The sequence below is a fragment of the Mytilus trossulus genome, chromosome 4 (assembly GCF_036588685.1).
Source record: "Mytilus trossulus isolate FHL-02 chromosome 4, PNRI_Mtr1.1.1.hap1, whole genome shotgun sequence".
Taxonomy (NCBI): domain Eukaryota; kingdom Metazoa; phylum Mollusca; class Bivalvia; order Mytilida; family Mytilidae; genus Mytilus; species Mytilus trossulus.
Genome location: NC_086376.1, coordinates 10,482,381 through 10,508,390, shown reverse-complemented (window position 1 = coordinate 10,508,390; position 26,010 = coordinate 10,482,381). Strand labels below are relative to the sequence as shown.

The window sequence follows — 26,010 nt, the reverse complement described above, 5'->3', positions numbered from 1 at the left end:
ATATATATGCCTAGTTTAATAAATAAGTTTATAGATAGTCTCACCAACAGCTTTATCAAGATAAGCTAAATCTGTTAATCTTTTGTAATATTTCACCTGTAAAATAAAACATGAAGAGTGTTAAACATGTTAAAAGAAACAATTGAAGACATTGAAGAACCATTGGTTGCCATCGGCTGTTGTCTGCTCTATGGTCGGGTGGTTGTCGCTTTGACACATTCACCATTTCCTTTTTCAATTTTATTGATTCTACTTTCATACTTTAGAAAAAAGTAAAATCACAAAAATACTGAACTTAGAAGAAAATCAATTGGGAAAGTCCATAATCATTGATGCAAACACTATTAATAACATACTGTAAACCAACTCATTTTCAACAGCGATTAATTTGTGCAAGTAGAAAAATAATGCGAAAATTAGTCGTCATGATTATTTAAGCACGGATCTTTCTTTATTTAATTTCATAACACAAATTTGAAGTTATTTTGACAGATCTGCCATCATCACTCATGATAATGAAACACTGGCATTTATTACAGTTAGACGAAGATTGTGTACAAATATTCAATACATCACCTAACATAAAATTGACAATTGGACACCTGATCATCAGGTGTCCAATTGTCAATTTTATGTTAGGTGATGTATTGAATATTTGTGCCAGTGTTTCATTATACCTTTCTTTATTATACATATATATGGATAATATTTAGTTATAAAAACTAAATTTGTTTTTCTGTTAATTTGCCTTGTTGTAGTAATTCAGTACGGTCAATTGGTTAATATAAAATTGAGAAAGGAAATAGTGAATGTGTCAAAGCGACAACAACCTGACCATAGAGCAGACAACAGCCGAAGGCCACCAATGGGTACATGCTGTGAGTGACAGCTATTTCTGTGCAGAAACAGATAAGAATTTGTTTCTTTAAAATGTATTTCAAGGTGAAGAATGCCATGTGTTGTAAATCTTTGAGCTTTAATTACATCAACATCCAAGAACGACATTTTATCGTTTTTTTGATTTCATAGGTGAACTTTAATAAGGGGTTATAATTATTGCTAGACGAAAAAAATCTATAATTTCATCTGATGTTCCATCATAATTATATTATGAATCCATTGGCTCTATATCTGCCATGATAGAATATTTTGTCTTTATATTGAAATGCAGAAATAATTTGATTCATTATTTCGAACAAAAGTATGTCATAGATTTCATGTGAAGGAACTGCACCAGTTGCCCTACCTAATGCCATGGTTGCATGGGTGTTTTATTATAACAAAACAATACATATTTCTTAGCAACATTAATATTCTGGTGGAAAAAGGTTTAAAGTATACATTTTTTTATGATTTGTGCCTGGCCCACAAGTTGATTATACTCACTTCTACATCATCACCAGTGTGTAACATAAGTTCTCGTACCAAATCAATACCACCAGCCTCCCCACATAGATGTATTTCCTTGGCACAAAGTCCCAGTAAAGCTCTAGTCCAGGCCCAGCCACGACCCTTGTCCCTAACCATCTGTATTTCATCTATCACAGCTACCTCATCTGTTGTATAATTTGTATAAGAATATTTAAAAAAGATAGAATGAATTCCATCTACTAGTAGAAGGAATAAATTTGAAAACTTAAGCCAATAGTTTTTAAATTCTTTTTAAATATTCCAGTCTTATGTATAAAATGAAATATAATAAAAAACTCAAATCACTTGTGTTCATGAGATTATGACTACCATATTAGAAACCATGAATTGTACCAGTTCCATTATAAATTTCCTACATACCGGTACTGAAACAAATTTTCTCAGAAAAACATTGTTAAATGGGTTTGTGCTTTAAACCATTTTATTTTTGTGGCTTTTAAAACTTTTTGTCTTGAACCTACCTGATTGAAATATTGATGATTTTTTACATAATACATTTATAACAGAATTTTGTCCAGGAATCAGATGTTCTAAATCACAGTGTTTAATTGATGCTTAACCAAATATAACATGATTTTTAACAGTTTGAGTCCAGTATCAAAAACCCTAACCTCTTGTTAAACAAATAAAGAATGTGTCCATGAGAATCGGAACACTTGTAAATATACAGCATTTATCTACAATTTTACAATTTACTAAGGGTCATAACTCAAGAATGGCTATAATGATGCTGCAAACAGTCCATCTTGATCTGCAATCAGTGGTAAAAATCATTATGCATAATTTATCAATTATTCCATTTATAAAGGGACATAACTCAAAAACAGTGAAAGCAATGTAAGTAAAGTTACTTACAATGTGTATTTACTTTATAAGTCATTTCTACAGTACAAGCTACATGATTTGAAGGTTCATCAAGTTACTTACAATGTGTATTAACTTATGTCAATTCTACAGTACAAGCCACATGATTTGAAGGTTCATTAAGTTACTTACAATATGTATTTACTGATGTCATTTCTACAGTACAAGCTACATGATTTGAAGGTTAATCAAGTTACTTACAATGTGTATTTACTGATGTCATTTCTACAGTAAAAGCTACATGATTTGAAGGTTCATCAAGTTACTTACAATGTGTATTTACTGATGTCATTTCTACAGTACAAGCTACATGATTTGAAGGTTCATCAAGTTACTTACAATGTGTATTTACTGATGTCATTTCTACAGTACAAGCTACATTATTTGAAGGTTAATCAAGTTACTTACAATGTGTATTTACTGATGTCATTTCTACAGTACAAGCTACCTTATTTGAAGGTTCATCAAGTTACTTACAATGTGTATTTACTGATGTCATTTCTACAGTACAAGCTACATGATTTGAAGGTTCATCAAGTTACTTACAATGTGTATTTACTGATGTCATTTCTACAGTTCAAGCTACCTTATTTGAAGGTTCATCAAGTTACTTACAATGTGTATTTACTGATGTCATTTCTACAGTAAAAGCCACATGATTTGAAGGTTCATCAAGTTACTTACAATGTGTATTTACTGATGTCAATTCTACAGTACAAGCTACCTTATTTGAAGGTTAATCAAGTTACTTACAATGTGTATTTACTGATGTCATTTCTACAGTACAAGCTACCTTATTTGAAGGTTAATCAAGTTACTTACAATGTGTATTTACTGATGTCATTTCTACAGTACAAGCTACATTATTTGAAGGTTAATCAAGTTACTTACAATGTGTATTTACTGATGTCATTTCTACAGTACAAGCTACATGATTTGAAGGTTCATCAAGTTACTTACAATGTGTATTTACTGATGTCAATTCTACAGTACAAGCTACATGATTTGAAGGTTCATCAAGTTACTTACAATGTGTATTTACTGATGTCATTTCTACAGTACAAGCTACATGATTTGAAGGTTAATCAAGTTACTTACAATGTGTATTTACTGATGTCATTTCTACAGTACAAGCTATATGATTTGAAGGTTCATCAAGTTACTTACAATGTGTATTTACTGATGTCATTTCTACAGTACAAGCTACATGATTTGAAGGTTCATCAAGTTACTAACAATGTGTATTTACTGATGTCATTTCTACAGTACAAGCTATATGATTTGAAGGTTAATCAAGTTACTTACAATGTGTATTTACTGATGTCATTTCTACAGTACAAGCTACATGATTTGAAGGTTCTCCATCTTCACTGGAGTATCTCCTTTCTTCACCAGTAACAAGGTCACAAGGAGTTCCCTAAAATAAATCAATGGTTTTTAATCTTCTTAGGATATAAAAATGTAAGGTATATGAAAATAACAAGATGATGTACGATTACCTATCATATGAGACCATTCACCTCTTCAGAATCTAAAGAACTATAGGTAATCTCATTGTTCTTACGCCGAAATGAAAATAATGTTTGTTGTCATCAGATTGTCATTTTTGTTTAAATCTGTATGAATATGACAAAGATTTTGAATCGCACACACCATTTTTTGATAAAAATTCCATTAAGAAATCAGTTGGTTTTTTTATAGGTGTTCATTACTTCAATGTTTAAATTGAACAATTGAAGTAACTTAAATGAACAAGGATAAAGCTGTCAAATTGACAACACACTGGGTTTTCTAATTCCACATTCTATGCCTATTTTCCAATCTATCAAGGACCATTACTCCTGAACAAACAAAAAAAAAATCATCAATATCAAACTTGACGACCATATTCTCATCAGTGACAGTATATTAAGAGCATTGACTGAACAGTTCATAAGTAATTGCACAGAAGCAACATAAAGTTACATTTTCCAATAGACCATTAATATTTGAACAGTATCATTTAAATCATCCATTTTGTTATCAGTAACAACATATTATAATTTGAAATCCACAGGTAAAAGGATTCATAAGTTGTTGAAAAGAAACAAAATCAAGTGCCATTTTACAATAAAGTAAGGACCTTTACTCCTGAACTGTAAAAGTGAAAATGGTCAATTTTAAAATTGACCTCTTTTTGTCATTTGCACTGACATATTTTAAAAAGTTTGAAAAGCATGGGTTTACAGTTCACAAGTTATTGCGCTAAAAGTGTTGGCAGCCGCCAGCAATATTACACAAAATTCATAACTTTTTTTTTGGAAAAAATCCAGTCAATAATCAAATCAATGCATTGATATATACATCAGGTATGTATGGGATTCTGACAAAAGTTCTATGCATGTGTGTTGAATGATTTTTCAAGTTGGGCTCATTATTTTTCTGGCAGCTAAGCCTTGTGTGCATCTAAAGTCTTTGTGGGAAAATTACATATACTTGTAACTATGACACACAAAAACATTTCAAAAAGGGTAGTTTCTTTGTCTATCCATTCAAATTTAAAAAAAATATTTATGCTGGAATAAATAACATACCTTATCATTACATTTATTGTAGACCTCTGCAGCCAGTAGTCTAAGAGGACCACAATAGACCCCAGATTTGGCTGCTGTTAATCTCTGTAAAGCATGATATGTTTTACCACTGTTAGTAGGACCTGCATGATATATTATCTTTCTATCAATGGTTCTGGCTTCCTGGTACCTGAAATAGGAGCTTGTTCTTATTTAAATTGAACAAATATTTTGTCACATGTTAATTTATCTGTCATTTTAAACAATACATTGTCGACATCATATTGATACATGTACCAAATATACTTTTTCCTTTAAATACAAATATATCTTTTCCTTTCATATTTTTGGGGGTTTAGCACTTCAAGTCATCAAAATTGAAATCATTTAATTAGTCTTAAACTCATGTTTTCCCAACCTACAAGATATACATATGAACCAATAACTAAATATATATTTCACCTTATTGGTAGAATATAAAACTGTCATATGCTACACAAATATCAAGGTCAATTTCAAATGTCATATGAATAGCCTCCTTTCTACCCGACTGACACACAAGTCAATTTACAAGCGTGCTAACCTGATGTTCATAACCTAATGGTTGTCGGTTTTTTTATGTTGTTCATACATGTTTCTCGTTTCTCCTTTTTTTATATAGATAATACTGTTGGTTTTCCCATTTAAAAGGTCTTACACATGTCATTTTTGAGGCCCTGAATATTTCATTCATCATGCATTGCTGAATTCAGATATACATTTGTACCTACCAATTAGCTGGATTTCTAAGATCACTTATTTTCTTTAAATCTTCCAAACATTCTAAATGTGGGAATATCTTTTTAGTGTGTTGTAAGAAATATGGTAGGAGGTCATCAACATGTCCTGCAATTAAAATGATAATGTAAACAAGCAGTTAAAACACCTGCATGTAAATTATTATTTGTAAAGATTTTAATATTGTTACACACTAAAATGACAAATCTTACTATAAGAAATTTCTTAAAGAGCTTTAACAGTTGATATAGTGTAACAACTTAACATATCACTTAAATTTAATATGAGAAAATTTCTTAAGTAGAACATTTGGGGATATGTTTTCTAAATGAAAATAGCTTTTATATATACATATTGTCAGTTAACTGCTAGTAGTCTGTTGTTATTTATGTATAATTGTCATTTTGTTTATTTTCTTTGGTTACATCTTCTGACATCAGACTCAGATTTCTCTAGAATTGAATTTTAAATGTACGTATTGTTATGCGTTTACTTTTCTACATTGGCTAGAGGTGTAGGGGGAGGGTTGAGATCTCATAAACATGTTTAACCCAGCCGCATTTTTGCGCCTGTCCCATGTCAGGAGCCTCTGGTCTTTGTTAGTCTTGTATTATTTTAATTTTAGTTTCTTGTGTACAATTTGGAAATTAGTATGGCGTTCATTATCACTGAACTAGTATATATTTGTTAAGGGGCCAGCTGAAGGACGCCTCCAGGTGCGGGAATTTCTCGTTACATTGAAGACCTGTTGGTGATCTTCTGTTGTTTTTTCTATGGTCGGGTTGTTGTCTCTTTGATACATTCGGAGTTTCCCCATTTCCATTCTCAATTTTATATTGATGAATGTTGTCTCACTGGCAATCATACCACATCTTCTCTTTATATTGTATTTTGGTAAGACAGCAAAGACTTGGACTGAGATTTGCATTGTTTATAGCTGTTACTTCCTTTTCAATCACAAGGATAGGGCTACTTCTAATATACATGCATTGCACATGTTTCAAGGTAGTTTTCTGAGCTTTAAAACATTTCAAAATCAGAATAAGACTGTTATGTCTTTACACATACACAGCTTGATAAATAAAATATACATTTCCAACAATACTGGTTTGTGAATTTCAGTAAATGCAATATTTTTTCTCTCATTTCCAAAACCATGTCTACACATATTTCATATTGAAAAGTAAAGATCCAGTTATCCTAACTATGCTGATGGCCATACCTGCACCAGCAGCAATATCACTTAGTATAAGATGTAACTCAACTGGTAGATTTTCGTCATCACAGCAAAACTTTCTAAAGCTCTGGAATGATTTGTGGAAGAATTTGGCTAAAAAGTAAAATATGGCTTTTTAACATATAAACTCATTTTATAGTTTTATAGTGGTTATTCAATTAATTAAAGCAGTTTTGATAAAAGATCTTCAGTTGTTTTCTTCCAAATCTATTCAAAAATTCAATATCTATACATGTATATGTGTATATGACCTGACCATATCTGAAGAAAAGTGTATTGTTGATGCTTTTTATGATTTTTTTTGCATTGCTGAGTTGTTTTTTTAATGTCTGACGTACAAATATATACCATAAATCTGGTTTAGTTTCACAGAAGAAAGAATGTAACATAGTTTCATAGGGATAGTGAACTTAAAAAAAAATAATCTTTGACACTTAGATAAGTCTCTCCTGTATGTAGATCTTCAACCATATTGCAAAGCTTGATATTAAGTCCCTGTTATGATTGACAACTGCAACCCTTACGCCCAGAGAGTTAATGTAATCACGAACTCTAATCACTGATTTTGGACTGTAGCGATCAATGTATAGCACCATGGCATGCTGCAAAATATTGATTACTCACATTCAATGCCATTCTCTTCTGCAAATTTTCTAACTTCTTTCCTTACATAAAATTGAGTCAAGATTCCAAGTATCTTTTCTGAAAAAAACAACATACTATAGTTAATCTAAATTCCATCATCTCCCTTCAGAAAAAAATAAAAAATGGCCCTGATCTTCCTTTCTGCCTGGAATCACATTCTCCTTTCCAACCAAAAATATGAATACTAATATGTAGCATTTACTAGAAATATAAAATAATAATGATATATATGTAAGACTTAGAGAGTCATGCTATATGTAAGTTAAAGAATACATGCAATTTATCTAAAATCATTTTTTTAGTCTGCTTGTCACTGCATCCACTGATTCGGACAACAGGTTGTTGGTTTGCTGCCCCTGAATTGGTCATTTTAAGGAAATTTTGCCATTTACGGTTATTACATTGTATCTGACATGATTATAGATAGAGATAAACTGTAAACTGCAATAATGTTGAGCAAAGTAACATCTTCAAATAAGTCAACATGACCAAAATGGTCAGTTGACCCCTAAAGGAGTTATTGCCCTGTATAGTCATGTGTTACCAATTTTTAGTAAATTTTGGTAATCTTTTACAAAAATCTTCTCCTCTGAAACTACAGGGCCAAATTTAACCAAATTTGTCCACAATCATCATCAAGGTATTTAGTTTAAAAAATGTGTTCGGTGTTCCAGCCAACTAATCAAGTTGTCCTCGGTGGCTAAAAATGTAGATTTTTGCTTATAACTCTGAAACCAAAGCATTTAGAGCAAATCTTAAAGGGTTTAAACTGTTTTTTTAGGAGTTCGTATAGATAGTAAACCCAGTAATTGTAACAAACCCCTGTGGTCCCACAATAATGTGCACAGGTAATTTAAATCAAGACTTGATAAAAATCGTGTTTTCATGATCCTGGCTGAAAAATGTAATTATAATAAAATTGAGAATGGAAATGGGGAATGTGTCAAAGAGACAACAACCCGACCAAATAAAAAAACACAACAGCAGAAGGTCACCAACAGGTCTTCAATGTAGCGAGATATTCCCGCACCTGGAGGCGTCCTTCAGCTGGCCCCTTAACAAATATATACTAGTTCAGTGATAATGAACGCCATACTAATTTCCAAATTGTACACAAGAAACTAAAATTAAAATAATACAAGACTAACAAAGACCAGAGGCTCCTGACATGGGACAGGCGCAAAAATGCGGCTGGGTTAAACATGTTTATGAGATCTCAACCCTCCCCCTACACCTCTAGCCAATGTAGAAAAGTAAACGCATAACAATACGTACATTTAAAATTCAATTCTAGAGAAATCTGAGTCTGATGTCAGAAGATGTAACCAAAGAAAATAAACAAAATGACAATTATACATAAACAACAACAGACTACTAGCAGTTAACTGACATGCCAGCTCCAGACTTCAATTAAACTGACTGAAAGATTATGATTTCATCATATGAACATCATGCTCAATCCTTCCCGTAAGGGGTTTAGTATCATACCATCATAACATATATGAGATGAACATAACCCGTGTCATGCCAACAACTGTTTTTAGAATAAATGTGTTTAGTTCCGACGCAAAGACCTCATCAGTGACTCAATATTAACGCCAAAATATGCAATCTTTAATGACTTGACAACAGTATCGTAATTATATCCCTTCTTAATAAGTCTATTCAAAGGTTTTGTAAGTTTATGAGGTGAATACTGACACCTTTGTACTTTATAAAGAATATTTCCATAAAAAATTGGATGTGAAATACCTGAACGTATAAGAAGTCTGCATGTTGAGCTATATTTACGAATGATGTCTTTATACCGATGATAAAATTTAGTAAATGTTTTGACTAGTTTGTGATATCGAAAACCCTGGTGTAATAATTTTTCAGTAATACATAAATTTCTCTCGTTAAATACACGTGCGAATAGTACAAGTTGAGATATTTAAACACCGTAAGATGGTGACAAGGGAACGTAACCATCTAAAAACGGATAATTAACGATAGGAAATGAAAAATCATCCCTTTTATCATAAATTTTAGTATTCAGCTTTCCGTTAGTGATATAGATATCAAGATCGAGGAAAGGGCAGTAGTCATTGTTAGTATTAGCTTTATTTAAAGTAAGTTCACCAGGATAAATTTCATTAATATACATACTGAAGTCGTCATTATTGAGAGCCAAAATATCATCCAAATATCTAAAAGTATTATTAAATTTGTTTATCAGATGTTGTTTTGATGGGTCTTTGCTTATTTTTGTCATAAATTGTAACTCATAACAATACAAAAAGAGGTCCGCAATAAGTGGTGCACAGTTTGTCCCCATTGGAATTCCGATAATCTGACGATATACGGAATCCCCAAAGCGAACAAAAATGTTATCTAGTAAAAATTCAAGGGCATATATAGTATCAAAACATGTCCAATTAACATAGTTTTTTTGTTTATTGCTACTAAAAAATGACCTAAAAGAGTTTGAACATATATATTCACATTCTGATTTTTTGAATGCCCATTTAATTAGGTGTGTGAATTTTTTCTTAATGAGAATGTGAGGCAATGTGGAATACAGGGTAGAAAAATCAAAACTTTGAACAGATTCAAAATCACCAATATAAGCATGCAATTTATCAAGTACTTCCAACGAGTTCTTGACACTCCAAAAGTAATTTATTCCACTATTTTCGAAGGCCTTATTTGAAGAATTTATTATAAGGTTTTTAATTGTACCAAGTGTGCTGGTAAGAATAATAGACAATTTAGTAGTTGAACAATGGCTTGAAGACGAAATAAATCTATATTTGTTATAAGGGGTTTTGTGTAGCTTCGGAAGCCAATACATAGTTGGGACTTTCATTGTATTTGGCTCTGCTTGTAAAGCGGTGGCTAAAAGTTTATGTTTGTTACAGATTTCGTTTTCTGAAAATGGAGTCAGTTGGAATGTTGGTGAATTGGTGATTTCCTTTTTCAGAACCTCAATGTAAAATTTACGTCAAACATTAATATTATTAGCAGCTTTATCGGCCGGGACAAAAACAAATTCCTTGGCTAGTTCTTTTAGTTTATGTTTGATACGAGAAATAGGTTTATTGTGGTTATTGTTAATAGTAAAATGTTCTTTAAAATGTTGAATACGTATATCAACTATATTCATTACTGAATTAAAAAAAGAGTCCAAAGATTTTTTGTCAGCTTTTTCCCGTTTTATCCATTTCATACAGTAAGTATGGAGTGAGTCGTGGATGATATTATGACACTCATTCCAATTAATAATTGACGGGGGATGATATTTAGGTCCTTTACTGAGAAATGATTTTAACTCTCGGTCTTGAACGATGTTAAAGTCTCCTGTTATAACATGGGAAATGGGTCCATAAATATATTCGGAATTACTGCAATTACATAAAGTAGGTGTATTTTCACTGATATTAACATCTTCACACAATTGACTATAATTAAACACAAATTTCCGGGTAGATTTCTTGTAAATATAACAAATAAGAGGTAGCTCAGTATTGTCAAAATATCCAGGAATTTGTTCTTTAACAGAATGGTCGTTAAATATACCGGCAATATTTACAAACTCAAAGCCTTTATTGACATACTTAATTTTAATAATTTTTTTTTATGATCTTCAGGGCGATCAATTTTGAGAAATAATTTAGAATAACAATATGCCATAATAATTTAAACAATTTCAAACTTAGGACTGCTATATGGAATTGTGTTGCAATCCTCCAAAATTTTATTTAACTTATTAACCGGTAACGAACAGAGTTTTGTTAACAGATAATGTCTGCCGTTGTTTTTTGAAATAGACATTAGGTCCGAAATATTGGTATGATTGGCCCGAAATTTTCTTTGATTGTGATTTGTTCTACAACCGTGAGAACGGTTTTTACGAACAGTTTTAGAAACAATATCCAAAATGTTAACGGAATTGGTTCTAGATATATTACCAATTCCCATGATATAATCATTTAGACCGAGAGGGTAAACTGTCTGTAATTTTTTAATCCAATTTAATTCAATAATTTTCTGTGATCGTACAAACTTTGAATGCGATTCACCAGGTTGCTTATTTTCTACTAAGTATTGAATGCTTCTTTTTGTAACTTCATAGGGTTGTAAAAGCGTTGTCCATGAACACATATTAAGAAGAAGCGCTTCCATGTTCCATACAAAATCTACTTTGGTCAACGTTTTTACACCCCAATAAATTTACAAAAAGAAGCAGTCAATTCTAAAATAAAACTTGAGGCAGGTAAACATAGACTCTAAAAGGCAAATATGCAGGGTCTCGTCATGACTCATGCAAAAACTGCTTTATTAAGGTCATTATTCATTCATTTGACAAATGTTTGAGGTGTTTGAACTTTTGATTTTGCAATTTGCTTACGGATTTCCTGTTAAGATTTTTCTTTAATTTGGGTTCAGTATTTTTGTTATTTTACTTTTTTTTTCAAACATGTAATACCTTTTGCCAGTGTTCCACCAAGTTCTTCACCTATTCCATGTGGCTGTGTATGTGTTGATGTGTATGGAACTGGTTCAACAAGAGATTCTAAGGTTTTAACAGGTGTATTTTGGCTCTTTTTATTCTTTTTAGATTTTGAATGTCGACTATGTAGCTCTTGTCCTTGCAATGACTTAAATCCAAGTACATGTTTCGTCAGATTTGTAACATCTACTTGCTTGATCAATTTATGGACTTTTGGTTGTTTTCTACAAACAGTTGTGCAGATATTGAACATAATTTGTTCAAAAACTATTCAAATCCAAGCTATTTAGTCTACTATAAAATTTCTCGTGTTTTCTTACTGGAGGCTGACATCTTGAAATAAACCGGAAGTAGAATAAGTGGAATGACCAGATCACATGATTGTCAAAATGGTAGATGTCGTCCTAGATCTGAGTACTTTAAATTGTCATTTATTCAATAACTGTTGACATGAAGAAGTTCACAGCAAAAGAAAATGGTTAACTTTTCATTACAAAGTGTTTATGGTATGATTTATTTTTAAATATTTTATATGGCATGACCTTCTTCTTCTGATCATCAGGGACGTATATAGAGGGATAGGTAACTTCTTAACAATCCTTGTTGTGATAAAAAAATATGTAGAGAATCATTGGAGAAACCACACTGTACACCTTAAAACTTTAAAAGTTTTTGATGGATTTTAATGAAATAAAGATTTTCTTAAACTTAAATGATTCCTACATTGATAGAGTTAATTTGGTTAACAATGTTTATGTCCTTCATGTAATTTGAATTATTTAAGAAAGGAAGGTAATTATTTTTTGGGCATTATTCTACATTTTGGGTGAAAAACACAATAAAACATAGTTCAACTGTTCAGCTAAAAACTTAAAAAGTTCTTGAATGATTTTGATGAAATTTATTTAGTCTGAAGTCTTAATGCTTTTTACATATACAGAAGAATTTTCATGGTTATCAATAAGGTATAAGATTAAATATAAGTAATTTAAAAATGTTCAAATCCAACGATTCTCTACATATTTTCCAAAAATTATGAGATTCGAATCCTTCTATATAAGTCCTTGTGATCATGAGGATCATTAGTCCAAATAATTATGACGTCTGGCAAGGCTATTTTAATTTTTTTCTGGGACGCCTTCCTTCGAAAATTTCTTGTCAAAATTAGGTTTCAAAGTTCCCCCTTAAATTTGCTCCTAAACTCCAGACATAAAAAATGGCTTCAGCGTTATGACGTAGGAAGGTTTGGACTAGAGGATCATCAGACTCAGTTTTAAATACTTGTCTCTCCACAGGACTTTGAAATCCTATCAATAAGGGGGTAAAAATATACCAAAGTCGACTATCACAGTAGAGCTTCTCTCGAAAGAAGCGATATTAGAGAGAAGAGAGAAGCTCTACTGTGATAGTCGACTTTGGTATATTTTTACCCCCTTATTGATAGGATTTCAAACTCCTGTGGTCTCTCATGTCTCTCTAACTCTGCTACATCCTAGGCATCAAAAATGAAAGCCAGAGATTCTTCAGACTCAACGGCCCCATATTGTTCTGTCCAGGTAATTTCCTCCGTTATGTTTATTTATCAGAGCACTCTCACTTGGGGATTAATGGTTTTAAAATATTTACCAGATATTTACAGTGTGGTGGGGTGCCCAAGTTTAAAATACTTTATATTCAGGTAAAGTTTCAAAAATTCCAGTACAGCCCAAAGCCATACAAGAGGGTAGTAATTTGGGTACTTCATGACCATTAACGGAAAAATTCTTGCCAATTGAGGTGAACAGCTATTTTTGGTGCATGATCATGATGATGATGATAAAAATGTATGCTTTTACTTTTAGACGATAAAAAAAATCTACTGAATTTGGACACATAAAGTATTTTTTTTCTAAAAATGATATTAACAGTAATTATATGTGACCTATATGATTAGTCTGAGATTACTCTGACGTCTGACGGCTGTTTTGCCAGACAAGCTGTCACTTCTCAATTTAACATTTCAATTTTGTTCAAATTGTTGGTAAAATGTGGTGAAATACATAAGATTGTATTGACTAATAGTTAGATAAAGGTCTATGGTTTCAGAAAAGGTATCCCCAAGTGGATAATGGGGTTAAATAATGGAATTTCAATTTCTTTATAATATAAGTTCGGAGCTTGTGATAAATATCCAGGTGTGAATCAGTGGTGGATCCAGAAATTTTCATAAGTGGGGGCCCACTGACTGACCTAAGAGGGGGCCCGCTCCAGTCACGCTTCAGTGATTCCCTATATAAGCAACCAAATTTTTTCAAAAAAGGGGGGGCCCGGCCCCCTGAGCCCCCCCTAAATCCGCCTCTGTGAATTAAAAACACAGGTAAAGAGATTTGTGATCATTAGCCAATAGTTCCCGAGGCATTAATATAGTTATTCAGAGGGCCCTCAGGATTATAACACTTTACTGGAGTGGCAGTTTGATTACATAAAATCGATAACAAAATAAAAAAATATGTTAAAATGGTGATTTTGAAACTCGATCTCAATGAAATGACTGAAATTATTTCTGTTGAAAAATAAAATTTGACCTAAATCCCAATAAATGATTTAGGACTTTAGATTTTCAGAATCGGTCATGTCTGGCATATATGACCATTTCCAGACCCTTGCTTACTACCCTTATACCTGTATCGCCCTAAGGTCTTGAAATTATTGTAATGTTTTCTAACAAATATTTGTCACTTCTCAATTTAACATTTCAATTTTGTTCAAATTGTTGGTAAAATGTGGTGAAATACATAAGATTGTATTGACTAATAGTTAGATTAAGGTCTATGGTTTCAGAAAAGGTATCCCCAAGTGGATAATGGGGTTAAATAATGGGATTTACAAAGTCCTGTTCTTATATTATTTGAAATCTTAAAACATGCTTAATTTTAAGTTTCCTAGCTTTTTTCATTAGTATAAAAAATGTAGCTAAATTAAAGTTGCAATCACTTAATACTTGGGAATAATGTTAAAGTGTAATGAAAAGTTTAAGGTAAATAAGTAAGTGCATACCATCTAGCTTTTTTCATAAGAATAAAAAATGTAGCTAAATTAAAGTTGCCATCACTTAATACTTGGGAATAATGTTAAAGTGTAATGAAAAGTTTAAGGTAAATAAGTAAGTGCATACCATCTAGCTATTGAAAAAGGGCGACAAGAAGGTTTAATTACCCACCGATAAACAAGTTTGTAATGTATGTAAATCGAGTGAAGTAGAAGATAAAAATCACTTTTTACTGAAATGTGAAAAAATGTTCAGTTCAACTACAGAATAAACCTTAAAACTATTATCATCATTATATTAAGACCCCCCTTAACCAAATTTTGTTTGGTTAGGAGGGTAATAGTTTTGACTTGATGTTTTGGCGTATCACAAGCTAAAACGTCAAGACTGCATGACTACCATGAAATACTATTATTAGACTTGATATTTAGGTGTATCATAAGCCAAAGATCAAGACTTCATGACAACCATGAATTACTATTTCAGGACTTGATATTCAGGTGTATCATAAGCCTGAGACCAAGACTGCATGACTACTAGGAAGTACAATTTCAAGACTTGATATTTAGGTGTATCATAAGCCAAATATCAAGATCACATGACTACCATGACATTCAATTCCAAGACTTGATATTTAGGTGTATCATAAGCCAAAGATCAGGACTAAATGAATACCATGTACTTCTTAAATTATTAAAACACCCTTTACCCGATGCTAAAGCCCAAATATGGTTATATCATCAGGTCGCATACCATGGAAAATCCCATAGAAAGGATAATTGAACCTTTTTAGATATCAACAAGATACATATTTATCCACTGGATAACTTTGATCCGCCGGTTAAATATGAACTGCCGGTTGAATATGAACTGCCGGTTAACTCAACCACCAGCTAACTCAACCGTCGGTTAACTCAACCGCCAGTTAAATCTAAACTGCTTGTTAACTCAACCACCAGTTAACTCAACCGCCGGTTAACTCAACCACCGGTTAACTCAACCGCCGGTTAATTCAACCGCTGGTTATCTTAACCGCTGGTATACTCAACCGCCGGTTACCATATCTATATAAATAGGGTGCAAACATTAATCCACCTTTGTCTCTGATGAAGGTCCTTTTTAGACCGAAACCAGTCAGGCTATAAAAAATCACCAGGCGCTGTTAATTATGTGTATTGGTATATATACTATATATTTTGAATGTTGATTGTTGCTATTTTTAGACATTATATATATATATATATATACAACTCGTCTAAACATCAACCCAACAATGTTAGATCTGTAAATTTGCTTTCGCAAATTTTTGGTTCTTCCCTCGCCGGGATTCGAACCCATGCTACTGTGATATCGTGACACCAAATCGCCTGCACTGCAGCCGTCCCGCTAGACCACACGACCACCTGGGCTCTCAAAAAAAGAGCTTTCGGTGGCCATATGTTACCTTTCCACGTCAGTTTTAATCTAGCGGCGTACTACAGTACATGATATATAAGGCATGAAGATGTTATTGTTACAGATCAGCTAAATTATCTATAGTAAAGGATCCTACAAATTAATGTAAGATACAGTCACAGAAAATAGTTATATTCATAAGTACGTCTGAGTCAGTGACAACCCTACAACAGATGTATCCATCGGATCGCATATATACTTCCTACATAGTGTAGTGAAAATCAGCTTAATTTAAAAAAGTTGCATTAATAGAAATTCTTTAAAAGTCTTGAAAGTGACAAGTTCTTATACATAACTGTCTGGTATATAGAAATGATATTTTAGCTTCAATTTAATTATGCTGTATTCATTGTTAAAATGTACTGAAATAAGGGCATTTGCCAATTATTGTAATATTGTGTCAATAAAATATTTGTTTTTGTATTTGGAAAATAAAAAGTATTATTAATTTTAGAGTTATATTTTATGTTTATAGGTATTGCCTTGTTATTGATATACTTAAGGATAACTTTGTCAGTAACAGGATACCCAAGTTGTGACAGTGGAATCATTGATAATTGTACAAGCTGTGATCCTGGAACCTATGCAAATGAAAGTAAGTTTTATAAATATAGTTAATTTAACCACTCAGATATTTCTATTTGTGTTTGTGTATTTTGATAGAAACTATTGTTTTCTTGTTTCACCAGGAAGCCAGAAGATTTATCAAAGTCAGATCAAAGACATTAGTGACATGTCCTAATCAAAGTTTTTAAGGCTTGATCAGCATATTTTACATCAAAAAGACATGAAATGCAATTTTATTAAGAGCTAAGCAGATTGATACATTTAGTGGTACAGCCAATGAAACAAAAAGATTTGACAGACTATTGTTTAATTATGTCATATGTGAAAAACAACTAAAATCTAATTAATTTTAGAAAAGTTTGATGTAATCAGCAACCTTCTGATATATATGTATATTTCATCTTAAAAGTTGCACAAAATAGTTGTAGTAGAAATTATCCCAACAAATAATTTGCATAGGAATTTACAGAAGTGGGTCTCATTTGGGTGTAAATATTAAGTGGGATTGGCTGATTTGTGTGACACTTTTCCACAGACTGTCGGCATTCCAATGGAAACAAACTGTGTCCCTCTACTTGCCGACTTATTTCTTTATTATTATGAGGCTGACTTCATGCAGGAACTTCTTAGGAAGAAAGATAAGAAGCTAGCAATATCCTTTAACTCTACTTTCCGCTATATAGATGATGTTCTTTCACTAAATAATTCAAAATTTGGTGACTAGGTGGAACGCATCTATCCCATTGAACTAGAGATAAAGGATACTACAGATACAGTTAAGTCGGCTTCATATCTTGACTTACATCTAGAAATTGACAATGAGGGTCGGTTGAAAACAAAACTTTATGACAAAAGAGATGATTTCAGCTTCCCAATTGTGAACTTTCCATTTTTAAGTAGCAACATTCCAGCAGCACCTGTATACGTGGTATATATCTCCCAATTGCTACGATATTCCTGTGCTTGCATTTCCTATCATGATTTTCTTGATAGAGTGCTGCTGCTCACAAGGAAGCTATTAAACCAAGAGTTTCAAATGGTGAAGTTGAAATCATCCCTTCGTAAATTTTAGGGATGCCATCACGAGTTGGTTGACCGTTATGGAATAACTGTTTCACAAATGATATCGGTTATGTTCCTTACGTGGTAACTACAATCCCCTTCCCTTTCATGAATGTGACCTACCAAATAAGACTATTTACCAGATTTGATATCACATAAGCAACATGACGGGTGCCACATGTGGAGCAGGATTTGCTTACCCTTCCTAGAGATCACCCCTAGTTTTTGGTGGGGTTTGTGTTGTTTAGTCTTTGGTTTTCTATATTGTGTCATGTGTACTATTGTTTGTCTGTTTGTCTTTTTCATTTTTAGCCATGGCAATGTCAGTTTGTTTTTAGATTTATGAGTTTGACTGTCCCTTTGGTATCTTTCGTCCCTCTTTTTGAAAGTCAAATTATTTAGTGTGAAAACAGGAAACGAAGTCAGGCGGGACACATGAAATTGAATACAAGTGCTATTATTTTAATGATAAGTTGGATACAGCATTCTGAAAAAAACAATAAGCTGGACCAGGTATCAGACCCTCTAATGGGACCCCTGCTGAAGGATATTTTTTTTTGAAAGATTAGAACTTGTTCTAAATCTTTACTTAGGCACCAGCCTCCCTAACAACTGGACAGGTTAGCAACTGTTACTAAATGTATTCACACTGAAATATAGTTCCCTATGGTTATCATGTATGTGCACATAATACACATATAAAAAAATAATATATTATTGAAGCAGTTCATTCAAGATTGTATGTCAATGAGGTGTGCTGATGTGCAGGCTTTTTAAAAACATTTTGATTAGGTAAGTGGGTATTGATTCAATACTAGTATGATTGACAACTGTCATTATCTCAACCTTAGTCTTACATAATTGTACAGACCACTCAATATACACCTAATTCTTAATTCACAAGTATATGACTTCATAATTGAATACACAAATGTGTATATTAGATGTCTGATATTTATGATATTTATATAAGGATGATAGATTTATTTATTGCCAATTACTTTTGATCTACATTACATAAAGTGATTCTGTAAATTATATCTGAAAGATAAATGATTAATGGATTAACAATATCTTAAAAAAATGAAATATGAATGTATGAAAGGTATTCAAGTAAGGCTTATAATTTACTTGATAATTGTCCAATAATCATCTGTTACATTAATCAACAATTTAGACTAGTTCACTTTTTTTTTATCACAAATTGACTAGAAACAGTTTTAAAATTTTAAAACCTTTAATTATAACAAACCTTTTACTTGTTTATTAGTTTATTTCCCATCAACATAATGTCTATTTTAATCATTTGAATATTTTTTTGACATGTTAGAAGTGAATATATATTTTTGCAATCAAGAAAGAATCCACATTTCAATAAAATAAGTTTTTTAATTTTTTTACGTTGTAAAGTACATTTTCAATGCCCTGTGTTGAAAAATACTTTAAAAATTGATCAAAAGTCACTTGAAAACTTTAATGTCATATAACCTCTGTTTCAACTTACAAAATGCCCCAAAACTTTAAAAAAAAATAAAAAATTTTAGATTATTTTTGTTGACACTTAAAAGTTTTTAGCTGTTGGTCTGGATTTATTTCTTACAAGGATAGTTGATAACATTTACTAGAAGAATTTTTTATTTGCATTTTTTTTTTTTTTTTTAAACATACGGCAGCATAATTTCGATAAAATATAAACTGCAGTTCAAATAAAATTGTGCAAATTAAGAGACCCATATTATTTAATTTGAGCTCGTTTTATCCTCATAATGGAAAAGCAAGTTTCCTTCTAAAGACCTGCTGTTAATACAATTTTCAGGAATAGTACTTTATAAATGTTCATTTTCCCCCACCTTATCTTAATATGAAATAATTGAAACTACTCTTCTTATCTTTCCATGAGTGATTTCCATCACTTTGATTAATCTTATGATTTAAAGACGATTTTTAAAAAATGGAAAGATATTTGTTTCCTTATTTTTGCAGGTGGTGTTGATTGCTATTGTTGCCAAGTGTTTGGTCAGTGTAGAATAGACAGTTTATGTGTCCCTTGTGCTAGAGGATATTACAATCCAGCATCACAAAAAACATCTTGTGTACCATGTGAAAAGGGACATTATGCTAAGTATGTGCAATTTAATATATGGTTCCATTATGTAAATGACAAAAATATGTGGTAGTACAGTACTGTACTACAGGAGGTTTGCAGACATTTGGATATCTTGGAGTTTGTAAAAATTTGCGTAAAGATAGACCATGTGGAAATACATCGCATCATTGAAAAAAGATAACATTTATATTTTTTGACATACATTAGTTGTGAAATGGAAAAAAATGCATAAATTGTATGTAGAAATAGATGTTAACATTCAATAAATGTTTAATTTTAGTTTAAATATGGTATTCCTCAAAAACAAATATCCTTCAAAGTTTAAAGTTTTAGTAAAGATAGTATGGCTACCAAAATGTATTATTAGGAGCCACCTACCTGGCTACTTCGTTACTTTGCTTGGTTTTTTTTTGTTGTTTTTTTGTGTGTTTATTATCGTAAAAAAAGAAAAGCCTAATTACTTTTACATTTTTATAAGTATCCAAATTATTTTTGAGTATTAGCCAGATAGTTTTAATATTTGACTCGACTAAATTAAAGTAAAGAGGTCCATTTTCAGAATAGTTGATATAAACATGAACTGTATATAAAAATAAATTTGTTCTATATATGTTTTGCACTATCTTACTGCTTTTTTGTAAACAAAATACTGAAAAAATCATCGTCTTATCGGCCAAAACATATATTTGCATTTGTCATTTGACCTGATTGGATATATTTATTTGTAGCGTAACTGGAAAACAAGAATGTGATGGTTGTGAGGCTGGATACATCACCAATAAAACTGGGTCACTTGAATGTCAGCCATGTGCAGAGGGAGAATTTCAAAATAAGACAAAACAATCATCATGTAATAAATGTGATCCAGGCTTGTACCAGAACAAAACTGGCCAGGAAGAGTGCTTGAAATGTGATACAGGTCATTTTAGTATCCATCCAGCTAGTACAGGATGTACTGAATGTACTGAGGGAGAATATCAAAATACAACTGGTCAGACAAATTGTTTGAAATGTTCCCCAGGCTATTTTCAGGATAAAAAAGCACAGGCAGAATGTTCAATGTGTAAAATTGGAACTTTTAGTAAAGAAGAAGGAAGTCCAAAATGTGAGGATTGTCAGAAGGGAGAATTTCAAAATGTTACAGGACAATCTTCATGTGATCAATGTCATCCTGGAAGTTATCAGAATTCCACAGGAAAATCATTATGTGAGCCTTGTCAAATTACTCACTATTGCAAGTAGGTTTAAAATTAAAGGTATAATTAAGGGGGTCCAGAAGGGTACCTACCCCCTTAGGACAGCTGAGGTCACATCTAGGTCACTAAGAAATTGAAATTAAGAATTTTGAACATAATAAAGATCAAAGGTTCTTTTCAATGAGATGTCAGATTGCAAGATCATCCACTCCTCCTCAAGTCATTGGTCAGATTTTACTGTGTAGGAACCACACATGCAGTTTAACTGAGTTATTGTTTTAGCTTATTTGTGATACCGTTATTTCTTTTTGAGCATTTTAATTTGATTAAAAGGACTGAACATTATGAATCTACATGTACTGTAATAAAGAAAAAGTTGAAAACTGAAATCCCCATAAAACACTGCAAAACAAAGGCAACAAAATTTACTGCAAAGATAAAGAAAGATAGTTTTTATTTAAAAAATATAAATGATTTGACTATTGATATCAGTTTTTACAATTGGAAAAAAGTGATTGATTTTATATCACGAAAATGTGTTCATATAAATAGCTTATCCTATGATTATCATGATTATTAAAAAATAACTATCGAGTCACATAAGAAATATGTTTGCTTTTGTAATAAACAGATTTTATGAAAAGGTCACTGATGCCTAAGTGCATACTATTTTGCTTTCATAACAAATTATTAACTTCATATTTTACATATATTTATTATAGAAGTTTAGGTTGCCATGACTGTAGACCATGCCCTGCAGGAACATATGGAAACCAGACAGGATTAGCAGACTGTTTAGCTTGTCCAACAGGATCTTATTCCCCACCTACGCCGTCAGGAGTTACACAATGTACAGAGTGCCCAATTGGACACTTCAATGATAAGAAAAATCAGAGTTCTTGTGTAACATGTGATTCAGGAACAGTATGCAAGTAAGTTTATATTTCTCAATTCTCAGGAATGTATTACCTTAGAACTTTTAGAAATTTTTGGTCCTCAATGCTCTTCAACTTTGTATTTTATTTGGCCTTTTTAACTTTTTTTTAATCAAGCGTCACTGATGAGTCTTTTGTAGACGAAATATGCGTCTGATGTAAATTCAAAATTTCAATCTATGATGAGTTCATTATCTTGTGATTGTATCTATGACAATCTATAGCCAGTTTTGACATCACATATTACAGTTTTAATATCACTCTAAAATAAGAAGACATTAAGACCGCAAGCAAACACAAAATGACTGGAAATTGTTCAAAATACAGTGGCTGATCTAGAACACCCCCCTCTCTACTTATTTTTGGTTGATCAATGCTTTTGAATGGGGACACATGGTTGGAACCCCCCCCCCCCCCCCTTTTTTTTGGAAAATAGCTGGATCTGCCCCTGTAATATCACTGTACTTTTTTCATTAAACAATTGTTAAACCACGAATTATGTTTTATTTCATAGTTTTGCTCTTTTGATGTTTATATCTATCCATAGGAACAACTTAAGCTTAAACTAAATCGCTTTCCCCTTAGTTTAATTAGACATTTTTCATCGTTTTATAGAAAACACACACAAATATATATAAATTTGTATATACATATAGATTTAGAAACAAGAATATCTTAAATTAACCAGTCTCCTTTAGAAGGTTACTATGGCAAATATTAAACAATCAAGGCAGTTAAACATTTTCCCATTTATGTAACAACTCTACCATAGAAGTTTATATGTAGTATTGTCTGTCAAATTTCTAAAACTACATACCAGTACACATGACACATACAAGTTTATTATTGAAACAAATATACAAGTTGTTACTAATTTAGAAAACCATTAGAACATTTTTAATCAAAGCTTCCAGACTCATTAAGCTTCTCTGAAGAGTTGAAGTGCAGTTTATTCAGGTTTTAAGCCAGTGTTAATAATAGCCTTTTTTCAAACTCTTTTCCTAATTAATAAATGGTATAATTTCTTCAGTAAAACAGGTTGTATTAACTGTGATCCTTGTCCAGAAGGAGAAGAAGCTGATGGAAGAGGATTATCAGAATGTGCAAAATGTCAGCCAGGTTTGTAAATATATAGATAGATGATATTCATTTGTGCAAACACATCTACATTAAATGGCTATAGAAAGAAATACAAACAAGTAAACTGACAATTATATAATTATATGGGAGTTATAGTGGCTTTCAGCTAGACAATAAATACTATAAATATTTGTGAATTCCTGTATAATAATAAATGGTCATGGTCTTAGAACTTAGAAATTTTCATAATCACTTTCAGTAAATCATCATATAGTTCTTCCAAGAATACAGCTTCCCTGGATAGGATCTCATTTGAAACACACTATGTAATACGTTAGAAAGTTATGCTGGATTAGGATCAACAACAAATCGTCAGCATGAAGTTTCAATGTTTTGATTGTGTTACCTGACCATAGGTTTACAGTTGGGTGGAGAGGTTTTTTTTAGAAATTATGCTATTGGGTTAATTCCAATGTGAGAAAGAATAGGAAGTCAGCCCTGGGGAAAAAATCGCTAAATATGAATTTCTCAATCTCCACGTTGACAGTGGGTCTCATTGGGGTATAAGCGTGACGAGGGATTGCCAATTTTTTGTAAGCGTGACACGTGAAAGTCAAATTTTTGTGTCGTGAAAACGGGAAATGAGGTCTTGCGGGACCCGGGAAATTACAAAAAAATGAGAATTGCTAACGTACATAGTGGGATATGGGAAGTGATTCGGGATCGGAACCCCCCAATGAGACCCCCTTAAAACAGCTAATATCTCTGATTAACCTTATCTTAAGTCTTGCCTAGACAAGATTATCAAATCATTTATTTGCAAATAAATGGAACAATATTTTGTAAATACAGTAACAGATTATTTAGATTTCCCACATACATTATAATTGAACTTTGTTTACAGGAACATACAAGACTGCTGCTGGTCCATCATTATGTCAGGAATGTCCTGATGGTACCTACAATACAAACAGTGGATCTCTAACCAAACAGGACTGCCTGTTATGTCCAGAAGATAAATTCTGTCCAGTAAGTCATTACAAATAATAAGTCTTACATAAAACTATCATTGTTTATAAAAGACTGTTATCCTTGTCCGACTCCTTTTCTTTTAAATTATGTATATTCTTATTATTTATAACTCAAATAGAAATTTAACTTGATCTGAACACATAGATTTTCCCTTATGCTTATATCATTCTCCCGAAATCTTTCAAATTCCTGTTCTGGGTGTAATAATATTTATAAGATTGAACTCTTTTTATACAAACATTGACTTGTTATTATTATTGTTGCAATACTTAGATCATACATAGTTTTATGTGAATCTTGTAAATCAGTTTGAAAGAAGAAATAGATTATTAAACATTCCAAAATGAAAAGGATGATATGAGGACTGCAGGAGTTATTTCTACTTTAAATTTAATATAAAATTTTATTTTTCCTATTGAATCATACACTCTCCTTTAAATCTTCAATTGTTTCTTTTTTCTAATGCAGTCATCAGGTGATGACCCACAACCTTGTCCAGCAAGTGCCTATTGTCCAGCAGGGTCTAGTGATCCAGAATTTTGTAATACTTTACTTAAACCAAATAAAATAAAGATGAATTGTGAAGTGACATCATCATTTATTGTTGTTATGTCTGTGATTGGGATAGGTGAGTACTCGATTATTAACATGATACCATATTCACCTATATTTAGGTTGAAATCTAGTGACAAAAGATTACTTCCCCTGTAAACACTAAAAATGTATATTTTGCAAAATTTGTTAGGTTTTAGCAAAGATGATGTCAATTATAAATTCACAAGAAACTGTTCTAGAAAAGAGAATCAGTGAATTGATAGGAAAACAAAATCACCACAAAAGTACCTTGACCAGGAGGAGATAACTCTGTTGAAAACTTTCATTTGCTTCCCAATAAAATGTTCTTATAGAGTATGTTTCAAACAACATGTCAGTGGATTAAGGTACATGCAGTTTTCGTGATATTTTAAGAAAAACAGCTTATCTTTTATTAAGATTAAAAAAAAAAACACTACTCTTTACGTCACTGTACTACCATTATATGTATTTATTACTTATTCAAATTCAGCAGGTTTTTTTTGCTAAAAATAAAAGATTTATTGCAGAACCTTAGAATATTGAAAATTTTGAGATATTATAGGTTTAAATATTTTTCTGTACAATTTTTTTTTTATAAATATTTAAGCCATACATATTTATTGTATTTATATTTTTTCAGTTGTATTGGTAATTGGAGCATTTGTTACATATAGAGTGAGACGTTATTACAAACTTCGAGCCGGTCAACCAGACAGGGAACCACTCACTAAATCAGGAACACATGTATATACTGGCTTGTGATATTTGGAGAGAACCAGTTATTATGAATCAACCATTTGTTGGTTTTTTTTAAACCATTTGTTATATAAATTGATTTGAAGAATATTTTGTATTTATCAATCTTATGTACTTTTAAAAATACGTTTAAATGATGTTAAACTTACCAGTCTGCTTAAGAAACATAACATTCAAAGAATTAATAATGAGTTTAATTTAAAACATTTTTTTTTTTT

At 31.7% G+C, this 26,010-nt stretch overlaps 2 protein-coding genes across 2 annotated transcripts in view; one reads left to right on the top strand and one right to left on the bottom strand.

Moving 5' to 3' along the window:
- Nucleotides 1-12,361, bottom strand: part of LOC134714639 (ATP-dependent RNA helicase SUV3 homolog, mitochondrial-like) — a 19,348-nt gene extending 6,987 nt beyond the window's left edge. The window contains exons 1-8 of the mRNA XM_063576050.1: nt 11,975-12,361; nt 7,486-7,563; nt 6,847-6,954; nt 5,618-5,732; nt 4,869-5,037; nt 3,601-3,712; nt 1,387-1,556; nt 45-96 (exon numbers count right to left, since the gene is read on the bottom strand). Of these exons, the coding sequence (XP_063432120.1) occupies nt 45-96; nt 1,387-1,556; nt 3,601-3,712; nt 4,869-5,037; nt 5,618-5,732; nt 6,847-6,954; nt 7,486-7,563; nt 11,975-12,251 (1,081 nt within the window). The 5' untranslated portion in view covers nt 12,252-12,361. The remainder of the gene's footprint in view (nt 1-44; nt 97-1,386; nt 1,557-3,600; nt 3,713-4,868; nt 5,038-5,617; nt 5,733-6,846; nt 6,955-7,485; nt 7,564-11,974) is intronic.
- On the top strand, nt 12,356-26,010 carry LOC134714640 (major surface trophozoite antigen 11-like). The gene is made up of 9 exons (XM_063576051.1): nt 12,356-12,504; nt 16,957-17,076; nt 20,094-20,232; nt 20,946-21,455; nt 22,136-22,345; nt 23,379-23,467; nt 24,333-24,457; nt 24,929-25,088; nt 25,677-26,010. Exons 1-9 carry the CDS (start codon nt 12,474-12,476, stop codon nt 25,796-25,798), a joined length of 1,506 nt encoding a protein of 501 aa, XP_063432121.1. The 5' UTR covers nt 12,356-12,473; the 3' UTR covers nt 25,799-26,010.

Coding starts and splice junctions, on each gene's coding strand:
- LOC134714640 (XM_063576051.1), top strand. CDS start 12,474: ATGGTTAACTTTTCATTACAAAGTGTTTATG. Junction 12,505..16,956: donor TTCATTACAAAGTGTTTATG/GTATGATTTATT, acceptor TTATGTTTATAG/GTATTGCCTTGTTATTGATA. Junction 21,456..22,135: donor CAAATTACTCACTATTGCAA/GTAGGTTTAAAA, acceptor TATTTATTATAG/AAGTTTAGGTTGCCATGACT.